This window comes from Meleagris gallopavo, chromosome 2, assembly GCF_000146605.3.
Source record: "Meleagris gallopavo isolate NT-WF06-2002-E0010 breed Aviagen turkey brand Nicholas breeding stock chromosome 2, Turkey_5.1, whole genome shotgun sequence".
Classification (NCBI taxonomy): Eukaryota; Metazoa; Chordata; class Aves; order Galliformes; family Phasianidae; genus Meleagris; species Meleagris gallopavo.
This window is the reverse complement of record NC_015012.2, coordinates 62,297,115-62,321,905: the sequence shown is the minus strand read 5'-3', so window position 1 is coordinate 62,321,905 and position 24,791 is coordinate 62,297,115. Positions and strand designations below refer to the sequence as shown.

Here is a 24,791-nt window from a genome sequence, read left to right as displayed (position 1 = left end):
AACAGCAAAAAAAAGCTTTTTAAATCCTAGGCAAGGAAAGGCTTCGGGCTTCAGGCTTTTTCAGTCAGTACTGCAGAAAATCCCAGAGGGACAGATTTCCACAGGGAAAGCTGCTGTGCAAGGAGACACCAAAGCAAGACAGGGGGAAAACTGGAGCATGCATATTCAAATATTTATGAGATTGATGACCTGAAAAATTCACCTTGGAGGAAGTTTGATTCATGCATTTTTCCAGTCACATGATCAAACTCATACAATGAGCAGTTTTGACTTTTACTTTTTAGACCATAAGCCTGGGAACTGGGGCTCCCACTTGCTCATTTTCCTCACGTCCAGATTGGCTTTAAGCAAACACAACCACAAAACAAGTGTAGTTAGATATAAAACCTTGCACTCTCCTAATATATGAAAATAACAGTACTGTTCAGCTGAGGGTATCAAAATATTGTGGTATTTCAACATTGTAGTGTTTTAAATGTAGCTCTTTGAGTGTCTCTGAATAACACTCCAGCCACTACTCAGATCAGAAGAATTATCCTTCACCTCCTTTTACTCCTGTCTAAATAAAACATACGTGTGAACCATGCTTTTCCAAGTTTTCGTGTTACAGCACGAAATGGCCTTCTGTCTTTCACTGAAGCAAAAGTGTAAGATTAAAATACTGAATGCATGTTGGATTACCCTGTGGTTATGCAGGTTATACTCCCAGCATGGTCCTTCTGTATCCAGTCCCAGCTATATCTCGGCCATCCTTACTACTTCTCTTTCAATTCACATTTTCTCTTTTGCAACAAATGGAGAATCAGGCTTGTGATGGAGGGTCCAATCCTTCTATCAAAAACAAGTGAGATTTAAATCCAATGGAGGGTCTATGATTTTATGACAGAGTAACAAATAGCAAAATGTCATCCCATCTGAAGTCAATAGAGAGAAAATAATTTCATTTGGTAGGAAAAGTGTCAGAGAGAGAATCAGCTGCATGGCAATGAGGAGAGGAAAGAGGAAGGTAAAGGTGAGCAGCTGCTGAAAAAGCCCCAGAAATCTGGCTCATGTAACTTGCTGAACGTTGTCAAATGGCAGCATGGTAGAAGGTGCTGTCCTGAGTGGCATCAAGCTGACCGCTAGGGCAGATAGAGGGATCTAGTATGCTTTTGTACTTGAATCTAACAAAATAGGTTGGCAAAGCAAAGATAAAGCTGCAGAAGACATGTAGGTGAAAGTGTACAAAGGAGGAGAGTGGTATGAAAGGGAAGCGGGAAAAAAGGAGAGGGAATTATTGGAAGATGTATTTCACATTCAAGCGCTGGAATTTTCCAGAGTGCAAATCATATCAGTCCTAGGAGACATTGGAGTATGTTTTGAAGTCACAAAGTGCTCCACTGTAAGAGTTCTTAAAGGCCTGTTGATACCAGACCATCTTTTGAAAGAGTGTCCTTTCCAACAGCTAGTCTTAATTCTTTACCTAACGCTATACTTGCAATAGGTAAAGAAATCTATTAGCATCACAGAATAAGGATGATAACAAATAATGTTGTGAATGGCTGGTATTTGGACAAAGACATCTCTCTCATCAATTTCTTCTGCATGCTCTAAGGCAAAAAGTTTGTAATAAGAGCAGAGAATGTAAAGCCACAAGACAGAATGAAATCCATACATCATGACTAATGACTTGCTGCAGTATTATTTTATTCAATTTTAATTTATTTCCATACCTGTGAAGGGGCAGCTTATTTTCTTTTTGAAGATAGGTACTTAACTAAAATTCAATGTAATATCTGTATGTGGTAACACTAGTGCAGTGTATAAGTTACAATGTCCAAATACTCTCTGTGGTTTTCCATGAAAATTTAGAAAGCCAGAGAAATGAAGAACAGAAAAGCTAAATAAAAGAATGGCATTTTGAAGCCTTCTACTAGCGGACTTGTGACCACAGTTGTCGGCAGTTGTTTGGGGATTGACAGAGATCTGATGATCAGTCTGTAAAATTACAGTAGCTCACAGAATTCTACAAGGTATTCCTAGTTCTTGTGTAAGCCAGATGTCATTGCTGACAAGGTAAATAAGCAGTCTCTTCTGGTGCGGATATGCAGGTATGGTTTCAGCAGGTGAATGTGCATGTCCAGCAGTATTACTGTGTCCCAGTACTAGCTTCATTCTCCACTTCTCCCTTTGCCATCTGTCTGTAATAGTCAGTTTTATGCCATTATTTTATTCTTATTATTTTATTTCTCAGCCTAATCCTTTCAGCTAGAAACCCACAGCTGTGTGAACGTCTCAAAGAACCTAATATATCTGATACCTAATATATCTAATTTATGCCCCACATAAATTTCTCCTGAAACCTGTGTGCTCACATTACATGCCATATCTTACTGTCGGTGGTAAGTTGGGTGAAAGGGCTGAGCCTTCTCAGCAAAAATAGATTTCACAATTTATAGATCTGCTCTAAAGGATGTGTAAGGTGGAAACATCATAGATAGCTTAGATTCTCTATTGTTGTGCATCTTGAGGGGCCATTAGCTCACTGGTCAAGGCAGATGGTAACTCACCCTTGTCCACACTGTGTTCAACTAGGCACATCACTGCAGAAAATCGAGGTCATAATTTAAAAAAAAAAAGTGAAGAATGTTAATTGAAGTATCAAGGAATGGGAACACTTACAGGATATTCAGTGGTGCCTTCATTCTTGTCTGATGGGCTTGCAGAACCCTCAGCTTTCTCTTCAACAGTTCAGTGATCAGCAGCAGCTACTACTTCCTTTTCCATCAAGATCACATGCGTGTTCATCACCTGTGATTTATATTTCATAAAAAAATGTGATCACACTACCTGAAACTTTTCTTATTTCTAGATGCCACAGAACATTTTATGAGAGTTCTTATATTAACTGCATTTCCTGAAAGCTTACTATTCCATTTCTTTCTCAGTCTGGGGCTGTTTTACTATTGCTGGCAAACAGGATTTCATACTTATCCATCACCTTCTTTATGAGGAAGTTTGAGTCTTCCACATTGAAACTGAGGTAACATCTCTTCTCTGGGAGGGTCAGATAGCCTGCTTGTGCATTTTGACTGTCGGATCTTCTATGATATACCTTCATACTGTCTGTGTTGATGAGTTTTCTCTGAGATATGAAATTGGTAAGGTGACCCTTAATTTTGGAATGGTTTCCTCTTCTTGAAGCATTGTACTGATGCATTACTCAACATTAGACACACCAGTACAGCTCTCTCATATTCAAAATATCAAAAAGGCACTGTCTCTGTGCTTTTTAGCTCTCAGTGCTCTGTCACTTGTGTTGGCAGCTCCTTCTAGAAAAGTGTATTGACTCTGTTCTTTTGTGTGCTGAATAAGTTATTGCATGACTGAACTACCTCTGGATTTGGACTGTGAAAAGGGGGGGGAAAGGGAAAACAATGGTGAGGCTTTCATTTAGTGTTCATAGCTGGATTGATGAAATTGTCAAAGAACATTAGTAGTGTCTGAGTCAGATATACATGTATGTAAGCATTTGAAAATGTGCTGCAGAACAAGTGGTTGTTGATGATACCAGCATAACTGTAAGAAGCTGGATGTGTAAAAGGGCATCTTGTAGTTGGGATGTATGGTCATAATTCGCACATTAATGGTTGGGTGCTCATCGTTGGGTATTAATTGTACATGATGCAGTGACTCTAACCCTGCAGTTTCACAGTATAGACCCTCATGCTACATTATAGATCCTCATGCTACAGTTATTTGTCAAAATATATGCTAACATGCATGTCCTAAAAAAGTCTTGGGCTTATTTGTAATTAGGTGTTATGTTTCAGTGTTGTGGAAAGGCTACTCTGTCAATTACAGTTAAATATCAGATGACATTATAAGAGATATTCAGCAGTTTGCTTATTAATCAGCATTTGTGTAGAAGAAACACTTTTCTATAATAAAGTTGCTCATTGCAGTTGTCAATACTTTTCCGCTAGTGTAGATTTTTTTTTGAGTTTCGTGGCAATCAGCTGGGACAAGAGAGAACCAGTCACAGCTGCCGTATGAAGTTCTTGTATCCCTCAGCAGAGTTTTCACATTCATCTTCTCTTGAATTCTTGGTGGGAAGGGGAGGAAGACATTTAGCTTCTAGTGTGCTCTACTGAATGTTGTCTGATGCAGTATCGCACATTACAGGAGAATTTATAAAAAGAGTTTTAAAGTTTCAGAGTCACTGAATGTTGATTATTCCAGGGTAGATTTTTAGACACCATTGCAATCTACTCGCAAAAATATGGGATTGGCCATTTCTTCTAGCAGCTGCCATCCTACTGATCTCAATGTGCCCTCCCAGGACCCTCAGCTCTCCTGGGACTGCACCCAAATGGGCCCAAAATCACCATTCAGGGAAGCACCCACTTATCTTCTGGCTCCAAATTCTCCTGCTAGCATCATTTCTTTATAGAATCACATTTAGCTTTTCTGAGATGCAAAGTTCAATTTGATAGTGGATAAATTACTTGGGTTTCTCTGTTATGGTAGCATAGCAAACAGCAAATGTAACGCTGGACTTTAAGCAGCAGCACAGCATTCAGGTGTCCTGAAATGCAACACCAGAGGATCTGCACTACATCTCATTATTCTATATATTTACTGAGAGCCTGAAATTCTCTGTCATACTCTTATTGGTTGTCATCTTCCGTAGAAAAACAACATGTTATGTTCAGTTAACTGCTTTTTCAATACCTTAAGTGTGCATACAATCTCCACTCATCGTCAGTGGTAGATGCTTGATTCAGGTTCTAATGGCATTGAATGAATATTTCTCAGCTTGTATATCCATCTGCAGGTAACTTTTTGCCAGAATTTGATGGACGGCAAGCCTCCAGCTTGTTAGTGCAGCATCTAACTGCTTCTCAGTCCCACTCTCAATCTTCTCATTATTTTGGTTGCACAGCTACAATAATTAAATACTACATTTTTTTTTTTCTGGATTTCCTAAAATAGCTTGACATTACACTAGGCAGGGACACAAAATTTCTTTCGTCCGTACATTATCTTGGTTTTCACTTTGTATACCAGTCACTGTTTTGTTCAAAAATAAGACCAAGTGCATTTTAATCCATGCAACAGCGTTGCTTTGATCAATTTACTGAAGCTAATCTGATATAGAGGAAGCATCTAATTAACATTTGATTTTCTATCTAGATTATTAAGGTGTCTGAACTGCATTCCATCCACACGCATGACTCCTCACCTTTCTGGGTATGACTGCACTTATGTGCTATTTCTGTCAACTGGTTTGGCAATAAGTAAAAGAAAATGTACTTCTCTGAATATACATGTGCAAGAGGTAGTTCATAGACCTGTATGTTGTCTTGTTTGAATCATGGAAAATTTGTAATTTTCTTGTCACAAATGCCACAGGCTTGACTCCACCACAAAGTTTCTTCCATAACAAGTGCTTGCCCCAAGTAGAGGTGCACAACTTGCATGCAGGAAAATGCCCAGGTGTTGATTTGGCCATACCAAGAGAAGAAAGCCCTAGTTGGCATAATTAATGTTGGGCTGGTAGAAAAAAAAAGTACTGCACAGCTCCTGTCACTGTGGGTGTCCTGAGGTGAAAAAGCATGATGAGGTGATGAGTGTGTCTGTACACTGCTACAGAAAGGGCTATCAAATCATTCTGTGAAACTGTGCTATATGTGGTGGGCCAAAATTTTCCAATTTTGATCTACCCAGTGTAGCAGAGCTACATTTGGGGTGTATGAGCATGCCTGTGTATGGGAAATGGTGTTGTACAGTCGCATATGCTCAGAACACTACTTGCTATCAAGTCCTTCCACGAATGCTTTCACATCCAGATCCTCATTATCTATTTCCTAATGCACATAAATTTAAGATTTATTCTCTCTTTACCCAGCATGGAGGATTCTTCTTCATTGTTTCTATTGTATCTCAGATTGCTCTCTATTTATGTAACTATAAGGATGTATAATGCTATTTTTTAATCTGGCTGTTCAATATTAAGATTGTTAAATTTCCAGAGGTCCAAGGAAGACCCCACTGTTGTAGATATACTACAGATACAACAAAATATCTCTTGCTCCAAACAGATTCTTATTAAAAAAAATAAATAAATAAAAACTGACCTGATTTCTAACTTTAATGCTCATTTAGATAACTCATTTAGAATTATGTGATAATGGATAATGGATAGCCAGTTCTTCAGATGAATTGCCTGTAAATGCCTAGCTGTGTGTACTTGTGATACCTTATGCCAGTAAATCAGCATGGTTCAGTGATGTTTTATGCTTTTAGCAATATACATCAGAGTATGCTCATGCTACTCTGCTCATGCTCAGGCTCTAAACATCTTTTAAAAAATATTTTTGATCATTGTAGACACAACGTTGAGATTTCTGGTGTGTGTAAGTCCTGAAAGTATCATAATAGGCAAATTATTGAGGGTGCCAGTTCTGGGTGTTACTTGAAGTCATTGTGATTTACACATTTCTCCATGCCTGCATTTTGCATTTTCTCTCTTCTTAACTGGGTTTTCTCCTCCGTGGTGCATTTTGGAATTTCTGCCATGCATATAGCAACAGAAAGATATTCCCAAAGCATGAGTATTTCTCCAGGGATAATATTTAATTTGGAATTTTAACAAACCGTATTCCGGTCTACCAGCAATGGGCTGAAGAAAGCTGCTACTGCAAATAGGTACTCCAAGAGGACCGAGTGCATATTGGTAACCTTTTGACACAGAAAAATACTGAAATACCTCTAGAGATCATTGACCATCTGTAGTCATATTCCTCTTGAGCCATTCATCACTAACATACTCTGAACTCTGCAGGTCTCCACTTGGCTCAGAGCAATAGCATGAAACGGTGCAAAAAAGAGCATTCTATATAATTCCAGTTAACACTCTTAACTTCACATAATTCTGCCAGCAGTGCTGTTATACCCACTTTCCATCTTACTCTACTTAAGTCCCTCAACACTATTGCTAAACTAACAAGAATTGTCATTGTAACAGAGTACCTGGGTGCCTGTAGTGCTCATCTCACCAAAGAAAATTCTCCCTTTTTCAGTTACTAACCAATAGCCTTTTCTTACCAGAATTTTCCTTTTCATATTCATCATCAGGAAAGTTTCTTTCTTAATAGCTATCTTTAGGTTTCTTAGTCCATGAGAACATGTTCTTTTACTCACATACCACGTGTTCTGTATGGTCCTTGCTTGGACAGGGCACCAGCACCTGCTGCAAGGCAGCGGTTCTGGGAGCTCCAGCCCCAGTGCTGCCTGATCTAGTAGGAATTTATATCCCAGGGCTGAGTGAATTGCTGCCTAAGAAGATGCAGATTTTAGTCATTGGTGTCTAAAAGTGAGTTCACCCCCCAGCAATGGTGAAATTTTCTTGGTAGCATTGGTGCTAGATTTTCTCTCCTGCCCAGTTTGCAGTATTATTCATGGTAAAACTCTAGGAACTAATAGATTTGTACTCTATCTGTGTCAAAATAGATTTAAATTGGATCACTGTTTTCAAATGTTATTAATGGGAAGCTGAGAAAAATACACATTCCTTGATTTCCTTACTCCTTTAAAGATAAGGCTGAAAATTCAACTTATGTTGGATCTGCTTGATCTATAGCTTGTTAATAATCATGGCAATTGATATTCTGTCTTTTTTTTCCTGATTATCTCAGGCAAATCTCATGCTTTGGGAAATGAACTTTATAGGAATCATAAATAATAACTTGGTAATTCCTTATTCACATTCCTCTCCTGGGAGAGAAATGTCACAGAGTGCGTAGGTGGCTGGACCAATCCTTCATAATGAGTTGGTGAAAGGAAAAGAAAAAGAAAGAAAGCCTATGCATCCTATGCAACTGTTTCCTCTGCCCTAAACAATGAATATTGTTTTTCTTAAGATTATTTGACTAACTTTAAGTCTTGTGAATATGATTAATATGCCCAAGATCATCCAAGAGGATAAATTATTCATGCAAAGTACATGTTCATAAATGGTATTCAGAGATGTATACAGATGTCTTTACTTTCCCTAATGTTCTGCTGTATTTGAAAATGATACTTTATTTTTTTGTTTTTGACATCCTTTCTTTGCAGTGTTATAAGTAACCTCACACTAGATAACATAATTTAAATAGTGGGAAAAGTACCTGACTGCAGAGCTTACAGAGTAAAGGACTAGGGTTGTCTGAAGTACTTCTGCTCCAGTCTGAGCAGGTTTAACCCCGAAACTTGCAGTCTGGGTGTTAGCTCAGAGTTAGCTTTAGACTTAAGTACTGTAGTTAAATCAGTTTTGAAAATTGAGTGTATGAAAACATAATAACCTCATCCAAGCTCAAGTTTGAGGAAAGGCTCCATTTTCATGTGTTTGTGACCCTAGTGCTTCTCTCACAAAGCACACAGCCAGCCCAAGAAATGCGGAGGAGGTAAAACAATGTAAGTTAAGCAATTGTGTACTAGAAACACCTCAGAGGTTTGTATCTTGACATTTTAAAGGGCTGAGTGTTTAGAGGCCTATGTTTAGAAGCAGGACACTTCTCAGTGTTCTCACCATGGCTCTCATCGCAGCCCATGTCCTGCGGTGACGTGTGGCAGGAGCGGACAGCATCATGTCTCCCACAGAGGGAGAAACCATATACCCTAGTGGGAGGGCAGACAGGAAGAAACTGAGACATAAGCGGTTCTATTGCTTTAGTTTTAGTTGTATTTTATTCTTAAAAGAAAATTGATCAGTAATCTCATGAAGTTAGAAAACATCTGAAGCTCATCAAATCTAGCCGTGGCTTGGGCTATATCAGAATCAAGGCACCAAAAATTAATAATGTAATATTGTGAAAATGTATGTTTACTTCCTAGATTTGACGTCAGCTATTATGATTTACATCCAGGACCAAGCCCAAAAGTTCCAGTTCTGTTTCTCTTTTGTATGTAGCCTAAACCTTTCCAGACTAACGCATAGAATCTCTAACAGGAAACAGCAAATCTAAGTACTTCAGATGAGCTTGTAAGATGGTTGCTGGAAGGCTATGTTATGCCATGCTAGTTGGCTAAGTGTATTTTAGAGGAGAGGATGTTCAAAATGGCAGCAGACAAACCTTCAGCTTGAGGTACTCAATGTCTAGAAATTAAAGGTTACGTAAACTACCTCTTTCTAAAGGACTAGCTAAATAAGTGTTAGTGTAGTAGCTGGAAACATTCTAGGAAGATGTTCAAACATCAGAGAGTTGGAACAGGCAGCAAAAATAAATAGTATCCCTTTCAAAACTAAGAATTCATGTTGATTGTGACTGGTAAGTAAGGTTTTCTCCACAAGAAGGTGAAGACACATTCCCATGACATAGCTGTCCCCTTAAGCTAGGCCTACAGCTGGTGTCTTGTGATTGCATCCTACTTCAGCAACACCATCTATTGCAGGTTTACTTCAACATGTACACACAAGCCATGATATGCAGGACATGCCAATTTCCCACTGTGGGAGAGGCAGCAGAAAGATAAGATCATAAGATCAGCGTAAGAGCATGAGAGCAGGCAGGATAAGATCATGTGTTTGGAGAAAGCAAAAAGAATTAAGGTTATCTCGGCTCTCAAGCAGTTTGCAGAAAGCAATAGAACAAATGCAGTGCAGTTATAGCAGTCATCCATAAAGTGAACAGAGTATATGCAGGTGCTTTGTGAAGCAAGGTTGAAGGAAGACTTTTTCTCTGTTGCATGAATAATTAAGTGGTGGTGGTTTGCCTTTAGGCTACAGTACTTCCATGAAGTAGTTATCAGTAATACAGATAGATCTAAGAAAGTAGCAAACCATTCTGGGTCAAAGACTTAAAATCTCACAGAAGACAGACAGTTATTTTGACCTTTCTGAGAGCTGAAAACCATTTACAACAAGCTTTACATCCACTGAACCAGCAACTCAACAAAGCAGGAAACAAGCAAGTTTTTCAGGCTTCTTGCTCCTGTCACAGAGTCACAGAACTGCAGGATAGCTGAGGACCTCTGGGTCCATCCAGCCCAGTCCGTTCTCAAGCTGGGAGAGCTGCTTGCCCAGGCCCCATGTCTGGACAGCTTTTGGACAGCTGTAAGGAGAAGACTCCACAGCCTTTGGGCAGCACAGAAGTGGTTCCTTGTAATCAGACAGTATAGTAATATAGAAAAGAGACCCATTACACCTGCAGAGCATTGACCCCTTTTGACTGTTTCCCATCCCTCATCCTGCTTTAAGACTGGATGATTGCAAAGGCTGCAAGGAAGTGATGCTGTTAATGGTGAAATTCCTTATCTGCAGGACTTCATATGCTATAATGTGTGAAAATATAGAAGAAACAATTAGCCCATTATTGTGTGTTTTAATTCAGGTTGCTGTTCAAAGCAGTGATAATTCTGATCTGATCCTCATCCTCTGTGAGACTTCTGCCTCTTTACCATTTGATTTTGGCACTCCTGGCCGGATAGAGACGAAACAGGACGCCAGGCAGCTTTCCCTCTCCATGCTCCTACGTCACCTTCCCCTCTGCAAGCCTCCTGCACACATTTAGATTGCTTCTGCTGAGCTCTGTGCTGCAAAGTAGAAGAGGATCCTAGTGTCTTTGATGATCCTGATCTAAATAGCAAGTTGTCATTTGAATTAAAAGATAGAGACTGCAGCAGATGAAAGAGAAGTAATATGCTTATTTTCTGGTCTAACAGAGCTGTTATTCCACTGGTGTCCCAAGCCCATAGATAAATAATTAGGAATTTGCTGTCTTTTTTTTTTTTTTTAATTGTACCTCTGCATCTGTGTGGGTGAATGCGAAAGTGTTTTTGCACGTGTACATATGCATTTTCAGTAGACACTGCACAGCTAAAGCCTCTTTTAATTTTCTCTAATTTATTTTTAATTTTGTAAACCCCCAGGGGTAAATCCTTGTTATATGGTGTAAAATCATCTCTTCTACAAAGCAGCTTATTTGTTGATTTTTAATTTGAGCCAATAGAGGCAAAAAGCTGTAGCTTTTTTTTTCCAAACTCCAAGGGTTTCTCTGTATATATAACTGACAACTGTGTGTTTCACTGCAAAATTAGGTAAAAAAAAATTAAACCTATCCTCTAAAGAACAAAGAGAGTTTGTGTTTCTCTGTACCAACAATATGTTAGACTTCTGAATCTAAAAACATTCTTAATATGTGATTTAACTCTACAGTACATTAGGATTAGATTGAATATAAAAGCTCAAATTTTCAAAGTGTCCAAGTGCTGACAGAAGTTAGGGGTTTGTTTTTGTTTTTTGAAATGGAGTTTCCATCAAAAAATGGCACTGTCTGGATGGCATTACTCCATGCAGTCACATAAACACATGTTCACCAGCACCAGTGTGTTCTTTTGGCTTGCTGGAAATGTTGCCTTCCAGCTAACCTGTGCTTGTCAGTTTGATTATTTGTTTTTATGACTGCCTGGAAGCCTTAGTCACAGTCCTTTTCAGATAATAACAAAAACACACAATCTGACACAATCTCTCCTGCTTTTACATTCAGTAGGAGAGATGTTTGTTTGCAAAACACCCATTATCTCATCCTAAACAATCCATCTGGAATATGTCAGATGAATAATTCTAATGTTTTAAAATGCCTTACCAAGTAGTTCAGGTTTAGGCATCTACATTTGTTCCTTCATCCTAGAATGCTTACAACCTGTATTATTCAATTAATTAATTTTGCTGTGATTTGTCATCAAAGCAAATTAAAAAAGAAAAAAAAAGAAGACTGCCTCTTTTTGTTTTGTCTTTGAGTGATTTTCCCCCCTTTTAGGTTCTAGTGTAAAGCTGATATTTATTCCTGTTTAGGATGTAGACTTATGAATGAACCTCTTGATACCCTCTGCTTCTCATTGTAGTCTCCCCAAATTAAATAGAGGTTAATCTACCTAACTGTGAGTGAGTCTCATTACTCTTCTCTCTGTTGATACTGTATTCACTGAGGATGCCACCTGTGATCAGTATCCAGAGGTCTTCTCCTGACAGACACATCTCCACAGAAACCATTGCCTTCTACTCTCTATGAATGATCGCCTTTCAGCATGGTGAATTTGTTTCAGCCCCATCTCCAAACAAGGACTCCGCCTACCTCCTCCTGATTTGTACGTAGCTTTGGATTGACACCCACTGCAGATGATCATCTTCTGTTCCCTGCCCTATTCACATAAACTCTCCCATTTTAAGAGCAATTCAAATTAATTCCCTCTATGAATTTTGATTACAGTGCTAAAAACAAAGAATAGTGAACAACTGACATCCCCCATACTAACAGTGAGTCAAACAAGATAACAGCAATACAAACAAAGGGACTCATGTCGGAAACCGAACGTTTCTTACATACCAGATATGATGAATTACAGCCTGTGAATGGAAGCAAAGACTGAGTGTGTTCCACAGAGAAATACAGTTCATGCACAAGATTTTTCTTCCAGGAATACATTCTCTGTTTTATTTCTGTCATGCTGAATGCCTGTGCATCTCTCAGCTTTCCACTGGGTCAGACAAAGACACTTGCTATGAAGCTAAACCAATGTTCATCAAAGCTGTATGGTGCCTGCATAAATTCATTTCGTCATTACCTTTTGTCTGCAGAGTCTTCTCAGCTCAACTTGATCTTTTGTGGTTGGGAACATCTCAGAGCTTTACATCAAAGATAAAACACCACTTGCCACTTATTTTTTTTATTTCTGTCATTAATCTAGAAAGGGTTGAAAAAGCAAAAGGGAGAATCATGAATATCAGCTAAAGTTTAAAAGATTTATTTTCCACCTATGGAAATCCTGACTTTACCCTTTAGCCAGAACACATGACCATTCCTTTCCACACCTAATTAATTTGTCTACATTTGAGCAGTACAGTGATCTGTGGTTGGAAATTGAAGCTGGAAAAAGGAGTCACTGGCAAACCAAAGGCACCAAAATGCCCCTTGATATTTGTTCATAGTCTTAGTCAAATGCAATGTTCAGGGCTTGAACCTGCTGCTTCTTTCTGCTTTGTAAGTGTGGGTCTTAGTGGAAACACCAGACTTAGGTGGGATTTTCGCTTTTGGAATAAGGACTGCAATAACACTGGGAGCCTAATACTGTCTGATAATTTGATATCTTTGGTTTTTAAACATTCTCAAAATTTGCACTGAGGTGCCTTTTCAGCCTTTCCATTGCGTTGGTGTTTTTCAAATGGTATTATAAAGGTATTATGTGGGCAGCATAAAAATTAGAGAGAGTTTCATTACCTGGGAAGGATCTATCTGCATGCATTACACTGATTTTAGTAGGAGTTAGGACATCTCATCTTAAAAGCTTTTTTGAAAACACCTCCCTAAATGATCTAAAAGATACAAAAAGATCTAAAACTTTCTGCATACTCAAGTCACCATAACAAATACATAAATTTATTTCATATCTGAAATGCACTGTTCCTGAATCACAGTACAAACAAAGGGAGGGAATTTCTCTTTAGTGAAAGCTCTTGTATGAGTTGGTGGTGACAGTGGGATATGGGTGAATGTACCATTGAATCGTTCTTATTTAGTCTGTAATAATTAGCCTCCTCAGCATCTTGTTTCTTCTATTTCTCTGCTGCCTGTTGAGAGAAAGGAAGAAATAGAAAAAGGGAAGAGAGAGAAGGAAGGAAAGAAGGACAGGAAGGAAAGATTTAACATTTATGATTTCACACTCAGTGTCATCATCACTGCAGCAAGTAATTAGGTTGTTGCCTAATAATATCTCCCTATAAGTGTGCATATATGTGACTATCTGTTAATGAACAAGTGTCAAATGATTCAGATGCTTTCTTCAGGTAAATATCCACTCAAGTCACTCAGTGGAGCCACGATTTGGCATCTCAGATTCTGAATGAACTGCTGAAGTTATTATCCATTTTTCTGTGGTTGCATCTGATAAAATCTGAGATATTCCTGCACAGTAGAAAGCCTGCCATTTCTTACAGTATAGTAGTACACATATCACCATTTGAACCAGAGAATGAACACACTTCTAATGATGGATAATGGTGAGGGAGAGTTGGAAAGCCTGAACAAGTTTTAGTGCCAATTGAAGGTAATGTTTCCTTTCTTCAGTATTTTCCACCACCCATTTTGATGATCACAGACACTTAGAAGGGCTGCATCAACCTGGACAAATCTCAAAATAGTGCATTTGTTTAACTTGCAAGACAGTTCAAATTCTGTTTCTGACACTTTCACAGTAGGGGTCAGTCCCACTTAGATCCCTCTTAGGGCTGCACACTCTCAAAGACTTAAAGCTTTACTGAGCTCACTATCAGTTCGCCCATTGTAATGCAAATAAGTAGCGGGCTTGCCTACCCCTCACTAATGAGCATTTGCACTGAGAACAATAATAATCCCTAGCCTAGAGTGAAGACTCCTTTGACCTTTTGAAAGCTGTGGGTTTGATCTGCAGGTCATATTGTTCTGTCACTCTTCACATAGTAGAAATTAAGTATGGGGTGATTGGCAGGGTTCCCATGCAAGGCGTTACGGAACAAACCTTGCTCCTTCAGAAACTGGTCCTGGGAGCAGTGCAACCTGTCACACTGTCTGTTTCAGTGCAACCTTTCTCCGAACAGGTCAAATACTTTGGACCTCTAGGGTCATAATAGCTATCCTTTAATCAGGATCTGCCATCCACCCAAAAGGTATCCTATCATTGTCCTTTTCTCATATTTCACTGTAGCTACAAATATTGGTAATCTCTCACTTGTGGCAAGAAGCATCTATCAGTATGTATGGAGAGTGTAAGTATATATAATAAGAAGCTCTATTCTTTACTGTTTTATACATACATATATATGTGCATGCATAAAAATAGAGCTAAGAACACACTTAAAGTCTACCCGAGCTTCACATGTTTTTCCTAGCATTGTTTATATCTCAATTGAAGCAACAGTCTGGCCTTCACAAATTACTTTGCCAAGCTGTTTTATAAAATATCTGCAAGACAAATAGGATGTGCTAGTTTTCATTTCCTGGCAGTACCTAGCTATACATAGTGTTTTTCAACTGCATATTGTAACTGCAAGAGATCTTCTAGATAATTTCTCTTGGCATGCAGATACCTTGTGCACATAAATCTACCTCTTTTACATAATTATTTTTTTCTCTTTTTTAACCGCAGGAGAAGAAAACTTGCTGGCAATTTTGAAAAGGAGATGGTGGAAGTACATGATCTTGGGGATAGTAGATATAGAAGCCAATTACCTGGTAGTAAAAGCTTATCAATACACCACTCTTACTAGTGTACAGGTAAGTACATAAAGGATATTCCCTTTCTGAGGTAATATAACAGCTTCCATTGTCTTCAGCACACTGACAGTTGTTTCTTTTCTATGTCTTCTCCGTGCTTTTAATGCCATCTCATAATTTTTCATATTGCATTAGTTTTAGTATTCCGTGTTTTCCAAACTCTACAAAAGCATAGTGGCTTTCATTTTGTTTATCAGTGCTAAACCACGCAATCACATTTTTACCCAATTACTTAATTTGCTCCTTCAAGGAACTGTTTTCAGATGGTATGACATTTTTTTTTTCTCTCTTCAAATTGTACTTGGAAAAAATGTAAATGCTTCTTTTAGGATTCTGAAATCAGACCTGATTGTCAAACTTATCATTAAGTAAAATAAATGCAGCTGTGATAAAGAAATACAAGCAGAGAGATGCATTATGTTATATAATAGTTTATATAATAGTTATATATAATACCTTAACTGCAGCTATCAAAGTGTGTCCCTTAAAATCTGAAAATGGAGTGAATAAAAACTATGGTAGAGACTTCTCCAAAGATCAACCTGTATGTTTTAAATACAGGTTCCAAAGATGGAGTCTTCTTCCCATTTAAATACAGAAGTAAACAACAGAAACATTTTTAAGAGACTGGAAATTGTCTGTCTTGGGAAATCATTACATTCTTCATTGCTACTTGCTCTAAAGCAAACCTACTCCCTTTTTATGTTATCTGTAAATCACAGGGCAACACTAGATAGTGTTCAGGTTATTTTGCACCTTGTTTGCCTGGAGTTTGCTTCAGAGACAGTAAAATACTGGAGCAACACTTAATGTTCTGCAAAACCAAAGCTAATTAGGAATATATTTCTTCCATAGCTGAACAAGTTATATTGGAAAATACTGAATGTATTTAGCTCAATAAGAAGCAAGAATAGAAAAAAACACAAACCTATGAATCCAAGGTTTATACTAGATATTCACAAATGCCTCTATTGTCAGAGTACTGGTTTGAGAATTCTTCAAAATTTGTCCAGACAACTTGATAATACTTTTAAGACTTATCCACGTCATATTACTCAGGAATATCGTATACATATATACATGTGTGTATATATATATATATATATATCGTGTGTGTATATATATATATGTATTTTTTTTTTTAATTCACTTCTTGTCGTAATTTGATTGAGCTTCTAAGTGTGAACAAAACCTAAGATACGGTCAGAATAGTTAGAACAGGCCTGTCCAACCCACAGCCTGCAGGCCATATGCAGCCCTGCAGCCCAGCCTGTCCTGTGGACACCCCTTGCCTCATGCCACTGTGGCAGCATCTCTGCCATGCCAAGCAGCCAGGCCCAGTCCCAGGTGCACACCCATTGCTCAACAACAGCCACACATCAGTGAGTTCTTAATGCTGTCTGAAACCAAGTCACAGGGAGGGCTCAGTGCAGTTCTAATTCAAGTTATGGCAAATAATTTTGTGCATCTTGATACACTGGCTGAACACAGTCCTATGAGCAGCAAAATATATGCAGTTCAGTTTTCTGTTTTGATAAAGGAATTTAAGAATATGTTTCAAGATTGCTGAATAATTTCATCGAAAGTCTCTGATGAGCACCATGAGAGCTTATTAATGATTGCATTCACTGCCATCAAACCAGACTGATGCATTAGTTTCTCAAAAATAGGCTCAAATATCCCAATAGTTCTAAATTTTTTTGCTCTTCTGTACTTTAATAAAAAAAAACAAAACAACAAAAATGTATAAGTTTCACTACTTATATACACTGACTTATAAGTAACTATGTATATATTCTATATGCACAAGACAATTCCTCTTCACTCAGTGTGGCCCAGACATGACAAAAAGTTGGACACCCATAGGTTAGTGGATGAGGTCATTTGTTCAGACATTGAATTAAATGACACATTTTGTGAGTTGTAGACAAACAACACCCTATTTCAGCTGAAGATGAAACACTGGTATAACTGATATGAAAAAAAAATAAAAGATGTACAAAAGCAAGCTGCTCCTAGAATCAAAAAAGGCAAACAGTCTACTCTCTTCAGGAGAAGAAAATCCTCATTCTGAGGAGAGCACTACTATATAAGAGGCCATAAATGTTCACTGACACCAAATCTTTTTTGATGGAGAGAAAATAAGTTTTTAATATTTTAGACTTACCAGCAGGTTGAAATTGACCCTTAGTAAATGAGAAATCTTGCAGTGTTTTTATAGGGGCGATACATGGGACCCTTTCATTAGGAAATCGGTTTTACAGCATATGCTTTTCCATATCCCTGCTCCATCACACAAAACTAGCAAGTGAATGTAATGGTCTTGTGGTGCCTTTAGGAAAAAAAAAATAATCTACTCCCAGCCAAAAAGAAAGTCTAACTGTAAACCATTATATACCATCATTACAATTGATTTACAGTTCTCCTTTCATTGCACAACTGTGAGTACTCAGCATTTGTTTTCCAAGTAGCTCTGAACTCTCAGTACTCTTGAAGTTTCTGTTTTAAACTCCATCTCTTTTTTTCCCCCCAGCGGACATTATCTCATTATGGTTTAGGGAAAAAGATTGAAAATTTTGCCCTACTTTCCCGCACTTTTTTTATACTCAAATCTTTTCTAATTGACACTTTAAAGTTTTTGTTTGTTTGTTTGCTTGTTTTGTTTTATTTTCAAAGAGATTTTGGTTTGGGAAAACAGAAATACCTGGTAAAATTTCCTAAAATATTTCACGTTTCCTTCAGAACCACAGTGAACCAGGACACACAAGCATAAGCCAGAGATGGATATGTTACCTACTCTTTGCTTTTTGATGTCCTTCAGATTATTTCAAATCCTCAATTATTGTATAATTGTTGCCTGAAAATGTGTTGCTCGGTTCCATCATAACATCCAATGCACTGTTTACATTTCAGAATCCAAGGTTTCAGTCATTTGCTAAGTATAAAATTCAAGATATCCTTTAGGTACCTGGAGTGCAGTCCATCAGCATTATAATAGAACAATTCAAAAAATATATAAAAATCCACACCTAATTTTCTATATATAGCTAAAATGCTTGTAGACAGCTAGCACACCTTGGTCTGTGTATACTAACCTGATGCCAAGGGCATGGTCTTGGGATATGAGCGGTTCAGGTTGCTCCTTTGTAGCTTCCAGTTCATTCCTTGTATGCCTAGAGTGCTTCTGTATTCCTGGAACTTGCCACCTTAACATCTACTTCCATTTTAAAATTCAAAAGCTAAGTATTCTTGCACCAAAGTGCCCTGAAGAACTCATTTGTTAGATATGATCTTAGCATTTCTCAAGTGCTTACAGAAAGTCTGGAGTGCTTTCCAAATTGCAACTGTAGAGCTACTGTTTACATATAGTCATAGCTGTTAAAACAGTAGCTGATACAAGGAGTTTGAGTTAATTCTATCTCAGCTGGAGGCGACTGAAACTCAACATTCTACATCAAGGAAAATTCTTAGAACAGCAATCCTGCAAATGAAGACTGTCCTCTAAAGAGTTCATTTAAAAATTGAGAATACATCACGTAGAAGGCAAAAGTAGTTTGTCCATGGATTAATTTAGACTTCCAAAAACACACTGTTCAAGAACTCCTAGAGATCAGTCACATTTAATGCTCCCAGTTGCATTTGTCCTGATTCGCAGGTAGCCAAAACCTTGTAAAATTATTTTTATTTTCTCTTTGATGTTTTGATCTAACTTACACTAATTATTGCAGTCCTTTCAATGTCATTTGTAGCAGGTACAGAACTGCACTAAAGCCTCCAGTATATACTGGAATTCGAACCTACGACTTTATTTTAAAACTATACACCTAATTTTCAGGACTGCCTGTGGTAATGCTTTCCATATTTATCCCTGATTTTGACACAGCTCTGGTGTAGGCCTGTGGAAATTTTTATAATTATTCAAGAAGTATGTTTTGACTGCTGTTAGAGACACCACTTACATGGCATATAAAATTGGCTCCCCCAGAGGGAATTAAAAGATTCTGAAGTTCTTGCAACTATTTAGATGTAAATAATATAATTGGTTTGAAACTACATTTGGACTTTGACTTTCAAATTTGTAAGCTTCCAGGTAAGTACTTTCTCATCCTATTAGGCTACATTATGAGGCAGCTGTCCTCCCTTCTCCCTCTTCATCCCCACAGCTTTCCTTTCTGCAGATACACTGTTCTCCATATTATGCTGTTGATTTACTCTGTCTAGTGGTAATGCAATCCTTTTCTGTGGTGTGACATCATTGAACTATATGTGCAATGTCTTTCATAGTGGAATGTAGCATGTGCATCTGGTATCACAAAAAATAAGCACTGTCAAAGAGAGAGCTATATTTTCACATAGCGATTTATCTGGTAATTTATTCCTTGGGCAATCAAGCCTTTGATTGGCATGATGAAAACAAAGGTAGTAAAAGCTAGGATTTATAGACACCAGGAGACAGACAATAAAACTATGATTCTTATGTTCTCAACTACTCTTAGATCACTGTGAGCCTCAGCAGTACATCATACTTCCAATTACCTGTGGCAGTTTTCATACCTCAACAACTGCCACCAAAAAAGGAGAGAAGTCAGCAGTAGATGCTTATTATAGGAGTGCTGGATGGCAGACTTTGCTTTGTTTTTAGTCCCTGTGGACTCGATGTGCATTGAGGCAGAAGATTTGAGATAATTTTGAAGCAAATCTGGGAAGTGATGATCATCTGGGAAGTGATGATCATGGGATTTGCAATACTGAAGCTGTTAATCCACTTTGCCTAGTGCTCACTAACGTGAAATATCTTGGAAGCAGAGAGAACACTCCCTCCCTTCCTCCCCCAATCCCCATGCATGTAAGCTTGGCCATATTTTCCTGTTTTGCTTCAGGGCTGTGAGAGAAAACGTGCACTGTTAACCAGGTTTGCAGAATGCTGTTGTGCCTACTATACATGTATACTGGGAGAATCTGTGGGGTGTATCTGGCATTTGTTTTTTTATTGTATTTTGAGTTGTTATGCTGTCTTTTGATGGTTACGCACTCATAGTTCACAAACCAGCTCCCCCCCTACCTCCCCAGTCTCTCTATGTAGTTTTGGAATCAGCTTAGCTCTAGGTATTCTCTAATGGCAAGATTTACCCCAAGCCAGGCATTTTCCTAACATAAATATGCAAAATCTCCTTAAAGTCAGTGAAGCTGTGCCCATTACAACAGCAGAGAATTTGGCATTCTGTGCCCATTTTGCATATTCTTGCAGGTGCAATGCAAAAGCAGAGTATTTGCTACAGGAGTTATCTCGATTTTCCAAAACCATGCCTTACAGTATGACACAGAGAAGTATCTAATTGGTAACCTTGAGAAAATGGCCTTCAAAATCTATATCCAGTCTTCTTACTTGGACAGAAGCAAAAGAGAAAATATGTTTTTTTCTACAGAAATATGTGACTGCTGGAGAAACCATCTGCTGTCTTAGAATGATCTTCTGCCAATGATGGAGGCAGTCGAAGGAGGAAGCTGGTTAAAGGAAATTCTATTTCAGGAGTCAATTTGTTTGTACTCTTCCTTGACTGTGGTATTTGAGCAGACATTACATAAGCGTAGCTGCAGTGTTTGTAGTGAAAAGAAGAAAGGAATGAAGAGGTGTGTCCTAAGATATTTTTTTTAGAGGAGTCAAGATGAAATTATTCAATTTCACAATAAAGAGTATACACAGTATTGAGAGCAGAGGAACTCTGGGTTGATGTGACCACCACTTGTCATTTTAAACATCTGTATGACTTCAGTGAATTCCTTTTACGTACACAAAAATTTGGAGCCGTAATAATCCTCATCTCAGGTGTTGATGTGTGCATGGCTGGTGTAGATGAAGGACTTTCACTAGTGAATATTCTGAAGTAGTTTCAGCATCTGCAGGGAAAAGGAGGAAATCCTGGAAAAGAATTAATGGAGCTGAAGGGAATGGTTATAGAAATATTAGTCATGTGGCCCAAAGGAAAATAGTTTAAGAAATCTCAAGAGCAAAATATTAAAGAGGCTTCATACTGGGAGAAGTCTTCTTGTTTCTTCCATAGCATGAAAGCAAAACATTTTTACATTGTTTTGTAGGCAGATGACATTGCTAACTGATTCTTTCATCAATCTTCCTACCTGTAGTACTCTATGCTTTGGCATGATGAAGTAATGAACAGTTTTTAAACTAAATCTGTGGTTACATAAATCATGGGAAAAAAGTGATATGGTTATGATAACAAGTAGAAATACATCTACTTGAAATACAAAGAACACAAAAGGTAAAAACAGTGCTTCATTTTTTAATTTGAATTGCTTAAAATAAATCTGCCAGAAGCATTACCAGCATCCACACCTTCCTTACAGAAAGTTCTGTTTGGGGGCAGCCCAAAGGCAGACAGCTCACTGAGGTTTTACATCTCAGCTGGTTTTGTGCATGTGTAACATGGAGTGAATCAGGTGAGTGTGACATTGTAAAAGCAGTGGGAAAACTGGAACAAAAAAATTGCTGGAATTAGTGGCAAACCATTTCTTTCTTAGGCTGAAAAGCAAAGTACTTGTTGAAAGGTGTGTCTCTTCCTGGATACTGAACTTGCTTTTGTATTAAACTTATCAGTTCTCATGCTGAATTTCAGTAGCCATAACATCTACGTGACAATACAAAGCTGTGTGGCTGTGACACTGATTTCACTGATCTCTCTGCTCTAGAGAGCAAGCTGAGTAGAGGGTATACAGCTGACTCTCTGCATGCTTTGCTTGAGGGCAGCGCTAATGAGAAACCCCTAATGTGAAATAAAAAGAGCTTATTACTGGGGGGAAAAAATCCAATGAATGATTAAAAAGGAAGATTCAGCTCAGCTGCTCCCACAGGAAGTTTGCTGACCAGCTTTTTTCTTTTTGATATGGCTACAGATCAGCAGTTCACACTCTGTATTACAGACCTTTTTTCTAAAACTTGCCAGCTCCACTTTCCAAACACTAGCAGCACGTTCTTGCTCGATATGGGCAGGCACTTGCTGAATTTGTGAGATCAGAAGCTGGGTGTTTATTGGTGGCAAGAGATTTTTTTTATTTTTTTATTTTTTGTGAATCAGTAGTGTAAAGAAGTGGGTGTACTTCTACAAACAGAGGAAATAAATTTCAACGTTGTGTATCAACAGACTTGGATGCAATGTGATATCTTTAAGAATCAAATAAGAGTCTTCATTCTCTAAAGCAACACTATTCTCTTATTATCAAGTAGTTTCTGTAAAATTATGTATCAGTAGATAAGGTGTTTTTAAATCCTGACTTCTCAAGTGACCTGATTCAGAGCTCTCAGTAAGAGAGAAAAACATAGCAGAGTCAAAGCAAAGAGATGTTCTTCTGCCTCCTTCTATACAAAATGTTCAAGCTGTCTGCACTGCACTTTGATATCAGTTTTAATATCTTTCCATAGCAAAATAAGAAATATGTTTTCCTTTAGATTACTGAGATCTGATAACTTGTGTGATCTGATAACTTTGACTGAAATCAGGTCACTCATTAATTTAACATAATGACAGGGTGCTTGCAGTACCTTTTGAATAAGCAATTAAAAAGAAGGAAGGTATAGAAGACTGTTCCTAGGGAAATATTGGTAAATGACTGACCTTTATTTACTGTAAATGAAATTCAAGCCAAACATAGTTTATCTTTGTTAATGTTGAGGCTTTATAGTCAGAAAAATGGCAATTAGGTATAATGTGTTTTATTAGCTGCAATGATTAGTAGCAGACAAAAGAAAAAGCAACAAAGAATTCAAGAAAGCCTTATCACATCAGGCAATCAGTGATGGCACATCTTTTGTCTGGAGAAGGTATGTGCATTTTTTCTTTTACTAGGCAGGTATGTCTGAAGGAAAAAGAAAGGCAGTGTGAATATAGCCTGGGAGAAGTGAAATGTAAGGCAGTAGTTAGCAATATACCCCATGTAATCTTAATGCTCACATTGTGATAAGGTATCCACCCCATTGTTTCTATCTATTCCATTGTTAAATTCAAGTGTAAACTGGGCACGATTCAAGAATTATGTGGTGTCAGTGGATGTTATCTGCATTCACTCTTTATATCTATTGATGCTGCAGTACTGCAAATAACATTTTGTGGATCAGACCTTGGACTGCTGGCTCCAAAGCAATGTTTTCCAGCTGATGACAGCATTGCTGGTTTGTGACAGATTCTATTCATGCTTCCCTTGAAATTAGTGCTTAAAAGAGACAATTTCATATACTTGAAAGCATAGGTGTGTTTAAATATTTATGGAATTAGATGAATTTTAAAAATCTTCCTCAAAAAGACTCTTAGTGAGAATTTGCATGTTGAAGTACAAATGCTGCAGATAGAAACAGTATTTAAAACTGGTTGTTGAAATCATACTAGCATCCTAATTTCTATTTCAAGAAAAAGCTCTTTTTGTCTGCCGAGCCCAGGGTAAATAAAGCAGAGCATCTGTCCCACAGTGAACATACTGGGCTGTGTCCTGCTTGAGAAAGTGGACAAGGACTGTATTTCGGACAGTAGGGGTTAAAAATACCCACACGGTCATTCTGTGTCTCTTGAGATATGGTAGTTAATGGCTGAAAGGTGACATCTTCATATTCTTGAATCTGTTCTTAAAAAGTTGTTCTGGACCTCCCAACTTTGCAAAATCAAGTGGTGTGTTCAGTGGTAACTGAGAATCACTTGACAGCTTTGCACAAAATAGAAGTGGAAAGCTGTTTGCATACAGTAGCTTTTCAATAGGAGCTGTAAGTGGTAGTGGATGGGTGATAAGCTGTTTCTGAAATACCTCTATGATTAAGTGCAGTATATGCATCTCTGTACTGTCTCAGGCATGGTCAGTCATCTTCAAGGTGGTGGGTATGTGTCTGTGTCTGTGTATGTGTATGTGTGTGTGTGGAGCAGAGCTTGCTCACAGGCTGGAGATGAGAACAGACTGTGCAGTAACTCTGGCTGCTGCTATTTCACTTGTGTCCAGCTCTGAATTTAGCATTAGGATGTCTCTTTCTCTTCTTTAGTACAAAGTTAACTGAGCTGTTGTAACTCTCTGGTGACACAGTAGAAGCCACTTGCTCTGGGCCAGGTAGAAGCGACTCTTATTGGTAGCAGATTTTGGTTTCCTCCATCTGGCTTTAATGCAAACTAGCAGTAAGTTAAGCTCACCTGTTCAGCACTGCAGTGGATGGGAATGAGATAGACACAGACCTTCGGGGATAGATATAAGGCAATGTCAGGAGACACTGCTTCACACCTTCCCTCCACCTTCAGCAAATGTGCGCTAGTGCTGCTAACAAAAAGCATGTGCGCAGGTGTGATGACATGAACTGTAATTGAGAACAGAGGTGTTCAGTTGGATTCATATCCCAAGGTTTACGCTGAAGAGAGCATCCCTCAGGCGTGTTATCTCTTACTGGTATGTGTTAGGACTGTGCTGAAGTTCAGAAATCCACAATGCTTGATAAAAATGCAGAGAATGCTGTTCATACAGCAGTGATGTCAG

The 24,791-nt window shown here is 38.2% G+C and overlaps 1 protein-coding gene across 1 annotated transcript in view; it reads left to right on the top strand.

Annotated features, from left to right (window-relative positions):
- SLC35F1 (solute carrier family 35 member F1) overlaps positions 1–24,791 on the top strand; it is a 49,258-nt gene that overhangs the window by 6,560 nt on the left and 17,907 nt on the right. The window contains exon 2 of the mRNA XM_019613024.2: positions 15,145–15,272. Within this exon, the coding sequence (XP_019468569.1) occupies positions 15,192–15,272 (81 nt within the window). The 5' untranslated portion in view covers positions 15,145–15,191. The remainder of the gene's footprint in view (positions 1–15,144; positions 15,273–24,791) is intronic.